The sequence below is a fragment of the Alosa sapidissima genome, chromosome 18 (assembly GCF_018492685.1).
Source record: "Alosa sapidissima isolate fAloSap1 chromosome 18, fAloSap1.pri, whole genome shotgun sequence".
NCBI lineage: Eukaryota > Metazoa > Chordata > Actinopteri > Clupeiformes > Clupeidae > Alosa > Alosa sapidissima.
The window spans coordinates 12,453,273-12,463,053 of record NC_055974.1 but is presented as its reverse complement, the minus strand read 5'-3'; the positions used below and the strand labels follow the sequence as shown (position 1 = coordinate 12,463,053).

Sequence of the window (9,781 nt, the reverse complement as noted above, 5' to 3'; positions counted from 1 at the left end):
TTTATTTATTATTGCAACCTTATTTAGAAGGAAGATATTATGTGAAGGAAAGTTGGTTTGAGTGTATGTATGTATACCTGTATGTATGTGTGTGTATGTGTGTGTGTATGTGTGTGTGTGTGTGTGTGTGTGTGTGTGTGTGTGTGTGTGTGTGTGTGTGAGTGTGTGTGTGTGTGTGAGTGTGTGTGTGTGTGTGTGAGAGAGAGATATGAAAGGGTCTGTATGTTGTATGCAAAATAGTTGTGCTCTCTCTTTAGGTAAGTGTAACCATGTCAGACAGTGGTGTACAGTGAGGAGTGAGGAACCAGACAGCACATGGGTTTTCAATTGGAATGTAACACTTTGATTGATTGTTCTTCTATGTTTCCAGAAAGCATCGCTACTGGTAAATGGCCACACAGTGCCAGTCATGAATAAGTTGAGTTGAGTTGTCTTTGTTTACTGATGAAAAACAATCCACTACCCCTCACTTCTGTGCATTTTTATTCCTGCTTTTTCTTAATGACTTACAAGTTCCCTTTTTGTCTGACCACTGGAAATGACTGCATTACGTTGGAAAGATCCAGTACTGAAGGCTATAGTAGAATTAGAGAAGGCAATAAAATGGGTTGAAAATGTAAGCATACGTAGCATCACTTAAAAGTACAGTTGCACTGTCCTCTTGATCAATGTTTTGTGTTTAACATAGCAATGTATTTTTTGGGGACCAATGGCTTTGGGATATGAATGTATAAGCGCTGGGATATTACAATGGAGATGTGTGCTAAATAACTTCACATAGAAACATGCTGGTGTTGTATGTCTTATTTCACATACAGCCACACACACACACACACAAAGCACTTGATAACATTTTAAAATTTTAACTTAACGTTTTTGATGTGCGTGGTAAATAACAAGCCATTGACATTGACAATTAGACATGATTAGGTCTGACCTGAGACCTGGATTTGGATTATCATACTATGAACAGGACCAGATTACATGTTGTTGACTTGTTGAAGGATTGACAACTGTGTCCAAATTGTGAATATTTGTTTGAGAGAGCTCATATACTGGGTCATTGACACGAACAAGTGTTGTATTCACTTTCCATAGCTGGTTTCCTTAATGATTCAGAGATTTCAGAGAGGTATCAATCAGGCTATTTGAGACAGCTCAAACTTTAATAAAGTAAATAAATAGATAAATAAATAAATAAATAAATAGAAAGAAAAGCAAAATATAGAAATGTTAATCATTTTACTGTGACCCTGCAAATACAGCCACATGTTGCTGTTAGTAGCCTACTTACCGTTTTTGACCATACTGCTTACCTCAATTTGTTACAATGTTAATCAGGGTTCAGCTTCAGCATAATATTTTGATAAGGCACGCTATTGACAAGTTATGCCCTATTTTCCGGGTTGTATCCACTCTTAATGGGTTTTCAATTATAATTGTGATGATGTCAGAGTGTCCGACCATTGCGGGCTAAAAACAATAACAAGCGGTTTGGTTTTTCGAGAGACTGCATGTCCAGATTTACAAGGAGGATTATCGCCTAAAAGTAACAGGTAGGTTTAATCCAATAATCTACTGATTTTTTTTAATGACATAAGTTTACATTCCCTCAAACTATTAAGATAACACAATAACTGGGGGTTATTTGCTTTTAACTCTGAGGAACACTTTCTACAGTTTGGAGTAGAAGTTAAAGGGGGCGGTGTAGATTAACTTGATTCTGTGTGGAGGTTATTATGGGAATGGAGGAAAAAGTTTAAAAGACACTTTTATAACCACGAATGAATATGCTATACTACTATCATCTGTCCCGCAGCTCTGTCAGAATTAACTATTAAGTTGTAAGAAATAGCCTACCGCCGAATGTCTGTTTATGTTTTTTTTTATTTATAGCATGAACAAAATCACAAATAATGTAGACAGTCGATCCATTCTGGGACCAAAGAGGGCGCTCTATATTCGGACAAGAGTGTCCAAAAGAAACACAACATCGACATGACAGTCTTAATATATTCAAAAAATAAAGAATATTTTTTTTATTTATGTTCTGTAGCCTACAGTAGGCTATTTCTATTATTATTATTATTATTATTATTATTATTTGGGACAGATTTTATTTGTGTGCTATTTTGAATGTTTTGCCATATTTGTAACTCTTTTTTAGAATGTGGACACGTCCAGGCATAGCCTCTTCCCTGATTTATTTGCTGTTGGTCATGATGGTCGGGTTATCCTTTGCTGTGACCACTCTAAACAGTTTTCGCGGCTGCGCTGTTCGCGAGTTCTCATTCATAGCGCACAAACCTGGCTGCAGATCTGTGCGCATACACACCGAGGCATGTTGGGGGAGATGCCAAACATGGGAGGTAAGCGCGACTCTTACACAAAACCATCAGCCATACGGTCATAGCCTACTCATATCAGTCGACTGTATCCGATGCAGTTTACTGTTCCTCTGCTCCTTTCAGAAGCCTTTACCAGAGCCACCCTACATCCAGCGCCACCACCGAGTCTGCACGTACAGCCGCATGCGCCACCTGACTGCGCGCCTTCCTGGCTGCTCTCCAAATGTCTCTCCCCTCTACCACTACCCACACGCCCTGCAGTGTGACTGCTCTGTCTGTTCACCTCACCACACGGAGTGCCAGACCTTTTGAGGGAGACTGTCAGTGGCGAAGGTTTTGAGGATGAAAACAGCTTTGGGATGGAGAGAACAGGCACATTATCATTAAGATTGCCCTCATAATACTGCATGATAATACTTTCTTTTGCATTGCATCATTGATATACTGATAACAAGTGTTATTGTCAGGCTTCCGTATTCTCTTGGTACTCAATACCACACAACTAACACTAAGTTAACCCCACCATGCTGTGTATACAAGTGTATAGACAAGTGTATAAAGCCTATACACAGGTTAAGGCTGTTTCGTCATTGTACTTCTCCAATATACACACTGTTCTATCTATAGTCTGCATAACTGTATGTGTTTATGTATGTGTTTCATCAAGTAATAAATATACCAGACAAATATTTATTTTTCTTTGTTTATTAAACATTTCTCATTTATAAAAAGCCACATAAATATAAATTAAGTATGTACATTCACTACATCATTAAATTGCACAGGTTCGGATTCAGGTGCAAATGAAGGTCTGCAGTTTGGGTGTGCTTGTACTACTATGGCTGAAGTGGTTGGTTAAGTGACTGAAAGCTCAGACAATCGGATACTATACGAGTATTTTTATATTGTTTTCTCTCTCTCTCTCTCTCTCTCTCTCTCACACACACACACACACACACTGACACACACACACACACACACACACACATATACTCTCTCTCTCCCTCTCTCTGGTGTATGAAACCATGAAAGGTTGCACTGTTCTGTAGGATAAGTTGCGTTGCCATTGCTCCTCAGTAGCGGGACTTGCGGCACATATCACACCTGCACGCTTGTGCCGTCACAATCTCTATGTCATCGTGGTGGCGGCCCCGGGGGCAGTCCAGCCGCACTTTCACCTGAGGAGGAGGACACAAAGAATGTCCATTTCTTCTTCTTCAAAAAAGGAATCTAATCCAAAATGACATCTCTCAAGAAAAATAACATACAAAATAAATAAATCTATATTTATATAAATATTTATATAAATATATTATTATGTATATCATAGTTTCAAAACAGAACACACACAAAAATACAGGCCTATATCCAGCCTTCTCTTGAAGCTGCATTTCCTGGCCTAAACTTTTATCCACTGATGAAAAACACTGCTGCAGAATTACGAAACAAGTGTTGGCATATCTGATATCGAGGATAGGGCTCTTTAGGGCCATGGAGAAGACTCAGAAACAGCGAGCGGCCGGACTCACTTTGGCATCTCGGCTGATGGTGCAGCACCTGGAGGCCGAGGTGATGTTGTGGGTGAAGTTGGACGCCAGCAGGACCGAGTAGCGCGACGGGAAGGCGCTGGACTCACAGTAGCCCACGCAGGCGTACACCACGTGGGTCCCGCGACATGTCCCCTTGCGGTCGCTGCGAATGGTCACATTGAAGGCTGTGACATGGAGAGAGAATGTGTGAGAGAACATGTCAGCCTGTCCCATTCTGCTCATGTGCAAAACATGCACGCCAGACCTGACAACCAAAATGTCTACCTGAGATGTGAACACTGAAATGCTACATTTGTCTGCATATGGAGAAATATTGATATCAGCATGTGTACACTACTCACAAAAAGTTAGGGATATCTGGCTTTCGGGTGAAATTTAATGTTTCAGTACAGGAAGTACTGAAACACTGACATGCACATTCAAAAGTTTAGAGTTTAGACCTATATAGGATTTTAGGTTCATCCTAAAATTTCACCCAAAAGCCAAATATCCCTGACTTTTTGTGAGTAGTGTATGTACAGTATGTACAATATACATACAGTATAATATATCACATATCAAGTATCATAAGTATATCACATATATTCTGTGTGCGGACGTAGTGTAGCAATAGAAAGGTCGCCAATTGACAATCAGTCGACCCTGGACCCAGGCCAATTCCCGGCATTACAAGGCCACAACACTTTGGATAAAAGTGTCTTCTAATTACTGGTCAACTCTAACTTAAACTTCAGAAAAAGTCTGTGCGAGTTGTGTGTGTGGGCTCCTTAAAATGTGAATGTGTGTGTGTGTGTGTGTGTTTGTGTGTGTGTGTGTGTGTGTGTGTGTGTGTGTGTGTGTGTGTGTGTGTGCGCTAGTCTGTAAAAGTCTCTAACAGAGACTATAGGCTCTAACTTTAACTTTAGTCTGAAAAAGTCTAAAAGTCTATGTGCAAGTCATGTGACTTACGGTAGAGGTGGCAGCCGGGACTCACCACCTCGTAACTCCAGCTGATGGGACTGAGCAGCACCAGGGCCAGCAGGGGCACCATGAGCACGACGAGGCCCGAGGTCACGCAGCCGGACATGGGGGACGCGGGTCTGGGAGAGGGAACACAGCAGACACAGCACAGGTCATCACACTGTCCACACGACTCTCTGAGGTGCTGAGGAGAAACTTAAAGGTCCTTCTACTTTAAAGGCGCAGTCAGTGATCGTACACGATTTCGAGCCGATGACATTTTTTGTCACGGTCAGTGAACATCTCTTCTCACAATCCACGAGCTGCCCATCCCATGAGGACACTGTAAAAGAACCCGGTCTCTGTTTGCAGCCCAGGCTCCGAAAACTGGAAACAAACAAATTTGGGGCAGCCTGTCCCCCAAACAAAAACAAACCACTGTGCAGAGTTCTTCTGGGAATACTGCAGGGAGGGGTGAGCTACCTCTCTGGTGTGTTTTGTTTGATCCTTGATTAAAATGTAATGTAAGTTTTGGACAAAACAGTTGGCTAAGAAATTTAAATGTAAGCATAAACATAAACAAATGCGACCTTTAAAACACCTTTAAAGGAACAAGGCAACTTTTGGGGAAATTAGCTTATTTTCTGTCCACCCTAGAGTGAGATAGGATACATACCCTTCTCTTCTCTGTGTGTGTGATTGGTGTATTCCTTAAAGAGTAAAGACTATATTTTCTTATTCAGTATATGCACTGTTGGATTTAAGGTTCAAGTGCTGAAAATCTGAACTTTTTATTAGCCATGCCTGGTCTGTAGCATGCTCTTTACTGAGCTAAAATAATGCTTTTAGACTCCCAAGGTGGATTCTGTCTTGTTCATTAACACTGGAGAGTTGGTGAGGGTGCACAAAGACAATGTGCCCTTTATATGTCTATCAAGATCCCATCTACTTCTTCTCTTGACAGGCTACGAGCATACTTGCCTAACCATGGGTGTGAACACATGAAGGCAAGTGCTTCAAGAAAACGTTCAGTGTAATACTTGTATGTAAATTATTATTTTGTATCGTTATAACCAAATAAAATCCAACACTTTAGCATACTGGGAGAAATGTCTAGCGTTTAAGTGTATTACCGTCCAAAGCATCAACCTTATGGATCACCTCCTTAAAAGATGGATCACCTCTCACCACAGAAAACCTCACGCCTCTATAACCTTGTGAGTGATTAAACAATGCTCCATGCTAAAGTCATCTTTTCCTTAAGGATCTCAATTTTCCTTGCTATGGGCTTGACCTGACCCTATCTCACTCTTTCCAGCTATGGCATTCTAAGAGCTCTACAAGCGTTCCAATTATTGCCTTGGGACACCATTATGGGGGGTGCGTCAAATTGCCCTCTCATTGTAGGGGAAACTTTTCTTCCTTTTTTTCTTGAAACGGGAACAGGGTTATCCATGCCTTAAAATTCTTTTAGATGAGTCATATGTCTACACACTTATCAGTGTTATTTCTACTCAATAATTTATACTTTTGTCAACTAAAAAAATATTTTCAATTGCAACAGAGCTTAATGTTCATATACCTTCATTCTAAACCCTAAAAAGGAGATTGATCAATTATGTATCTTTTTAAAAAACAACAATTATGTATCATTTTAAAAAACAGCAACTAAAGTGAATAAATCAGACATGATGATAAAAAAAGTCATGTAAATCATAAAAGATAGATTGTTGTACACTACCACATACAATAATTACAGAATTAATTGAATGACTTTCCGCACACATTGTTCACAAATTTAGCACAGTTAGACAGAGAGGTGCATTTTTACCTGTAGGCACGTTCAAGCTGGATCCAGGTGTACTCAGGTAAGTCACACGTGTGGACAGGTGTGTGTACTGCAGAAACGCTGCCTGACACACAGCTTATAAGTAGTGCAGGTGAGGATAAGCTCTCCACTCCACTCCCACTCCGGCACACACACACACACACTCACACACACACACACACCCTGCTGCTTTCAAACAATCTACTGTATGTGTGTCAAAAACCCCTCCTTCCAGTCTAAGTGCTCTGTGTGTACCTATTCCCCGTTCAACACCTCTAATGTCACTCTCTCTTCCTCTCCCTAGCTCCTCTCAGGTTCAATATCCTTCAGTTGTAAATCGAACGGAAGGGATGGCGTGACTGAGGAAACTGGAGGAGTACAGTAGATTGGTTTCCCAGTAGGGGCAATGAAGGAATGGATTTATACGGCTCAAATGAACTGGAGCCATGTTTTTTTTTATTTGACCTTACACGTGAACCCCCAGAACATGGTATTCTCTAGATACTACTTTTCCTTGTGATTTATAAATGCACCCGGATCTGTGTGGGAGTGTGTGTGTGTGTGTGTGTGTGTGTGGCGTGCCTGTTTGACATGCTGTATCTGCGATGTGTTAAAGTGGGGTAGATACACCCAGGGCTACCCCCCTTTAACCCCCCCCCCCCCCCAATCCCAGTTCTCTGCCTGGGTTTTCCATTCTCTCTGTTATTCTGGGCTGGGCAAAGGGAGGAAGCCCATGGCAGGGTCAGAAGGTTCTGTGGGTTTGATTCAAGGGTGTGTGTAAGTGTGTGTGTGTGTGTGTGTGTGTGTGTGTGTGTGTGTGTGTGTAAGTGTGTGTGTGTGTGTGTGTGTGTGTGTGTGTTGTGTTGTGGTGTGTGTGTGTAAGTGTGTGTAAGTGTGTGTGTGTGTAAGTGTGTGTGTGTGTGTAAGTGTGTGTGTGTGTGTGTGTGTGTGTGTGTGTGTGTGTGTGCGTGCGTGCGTTTGGTTGGACTTTGGTGCTCTATTAGCATTTAATGGGGTTTTCTAATGATGGTCAATACCACTATTTTACCTCCATGACTCCATGCACTCGAGTCCAAACAATATTTCATTTTACGCATCCGTTCAGAAATGTAATAATATTGCCACTGCAGTGTCTCAATGACCATTCATGGCGCACCACTTTGTGAATGAGGCAGCAGAACACACTGTGTCCTGCCAGGCCCCCCCGCACGCACCACACAAATCTTTGATGCCTGATACAGACACACCCTGTTTAACATAAAGCAGCCCACTGTCCCCATAGTCCAAGGGGTGCGAATCACAAACCGGTACAATGCATTCCACACCCCTGACAACAGCGACACACTCACGCAAACTAACACTATTACACCCCTCGAACCCCCCCCCCCCCCCCCCCGTGTCAAACGCCTCATGATGTCATTGGAAACGGAATGGCTTACATCACTAAGTCCCCCCATACCTTTCCAAACACATGCATAGACACATGCGTATGTGCACGCACATGCACGCATGCAAACACGCACTTGACAAAATACTTCCTGTCGCCCTCCAAATAGACTATGGAGATCATCTCATCTCTCTGAACAGGACGGAAAAGTCGACTTTGTGATTTTTTTTTAACATGAATTTACCACCTATAAATTACTACTATGGGCTCCCGCAATACCCCTAAAACACACAACTATGAACTGTGTGAAAAAAACGCCCACCAAGGCTCAAACAGAAACACATGAGAGAGCAGGTTTGAGAGCGAGTGAACGGAAGAGAGAGAGAGAGAGAGAGAGAGAGAGAGAGAAAAGAGAGAAGAGAGGAGGAAGAAGGGGGAGCGCTAAGGGCAGAGAGGGTGAAAGGACAAGAGGTGAGGAGAGCAGAGTGCCACTGCCTTTAATGAGTGGGAAAGAACGCAGTAAGGCCCTCCGCTCTCCTGGCGTCATGCTGCCCACAATAACTGGCCCACAAGTGGACGTGGACATATTCATAATATTATCGTTTTTCAAGGCAGCCACGTCTCCAGGTTACAGAGATTTCAAACTGACTGAAAATACAAAACCATTTGAGTGAAGGACAACTGGCGTCGGAGTCACGGCACTGAAATGAGTTCAAGTCTTACATCACATATGGCTTATTACCCCATATGTTGATATATGTCTTCGCAATGTACGACAGTTCAACAATCTGCAGTCTTTGGGCACTTTAAAGAAAATTATAGCCGTAAGGGTCGTTCACACCAGGAATTATGAAGATAACTGTAACTATAACAATATGAGCGTTCACACTGACCAACGATAAGGAAAGTCTCTCATGTTGATGAATGTGATGTCTAAAATTTTATGGATTCTGATTGGCTGTCAAGATTTTTAGCGCTCTGAAAGTGATCCCCAACGATATTGTTCTTCATATCGTCGTCATTATAGTTAAGGTGTGGACGTTGTCATTCATATTAGCTAGAGCGATACTTTTTGCTGTTATCATAATAGTCCTCGTTCTTGTGAACAGCCCTTGAACGACTCTTTAAATTGTCCTTATCTAGGTTTTAGAGGAGTGGATCTGTTTCCAACTGGCTCAAGAGAAGTGCACAAAAGAGGGGGGATTTGAAGAGAGGGAAGACAATGAACACTGAAAGAGAAACAAAGAAAGAAGCAACTGCAGTATAGGTGCATTTACCACATGTTCCATTTCATATATAGTTAGTTATAGGACAGTGTGTAAACACTGAAAATATGATTAGATATCGATCCGATACCGACACAAATAGCTGGATCGGGTATCGGTATTTTGCAACTGCTACACCAACAAGTTCTACAGCTACTCGGTGTTGAGTAAGGGATAATGTATTGTCCACCAATAATTATCAGTAAATAAGTCCCGACAGGGCGAACAGGACCCCGACGGGCAGCACTGACATCTGATCAGTACTTGACATCAGCCTACGCCAAAGTCCACGTGGCGGTATCGGAACTTAACATGTTGGATCGGCGCATCACTAAACGGAAACAATTTAAATGGCGATTACATGTATCTTTATGATGGTTACCTGGAACAATTATGCAATGACACAGAACCGTCAGCCATTAATTGACATTTAGAGTCTGTTTCATAACTGCCGATGGCTGAAT

The 9,781-nt window shown here is 41.9% G+C and overlaps 1 protein-coding gene across 1 annotated transcript; it reads right to left on the bottom strand.

Moving 5' to 3' along the window:
* Positions 1 to 3,323: 3,323 nt before the first annotated feature.
* gpha2 (glycoprotein hormone subunit alpha 2) lies at positions 3,324 to 5,013 on the bottom strand. Its single transcript, XM_042070644.1, has 3 exons — positions 4,847 to 5,013; positions 3,878 to 4,062; positions 3,324 to 3,526 (listed from the first exon to the last, which is right to left on the bottom strand). Exons 1-3 carry the CDS (start codon positions 4,962 to 4,964, stop codon positions 3,422 to 3,424), a joined length of 408 nt encoding a protein of 135 aa, XP_041926578.1. The 5' UTR covers positions 4,965 to 5,013; the 3' UTR covers positions 3,324 to 3,421.
* Positions 5,014 to 9,781: the final 4,768 nt, after the last annotated feature.

Coding starts and splice junctions, on each gene's coding strand:
- gpha2 (XM_042070644.1), bottom strand. CDS start 4,964: ATGTCCGGCTGCGTGACCTCGGGCCTCGTCGTGCTCATGGTGCCCCTG. Junction 4,063..4,846: donor TCCCGGCTGCCACCTCTACC/GTAAGTCACATG, acceptor TCCATGTCACAG/CCTTCAATGTGACCATTCGC. Junction 3,527..3,877: donor CCATCAGCCGAGATGCCAAA/GTGAGTCCGGCC, acceptor CCTCCTCCTCAG/GTGAAAGTGCGGCTGGACTG.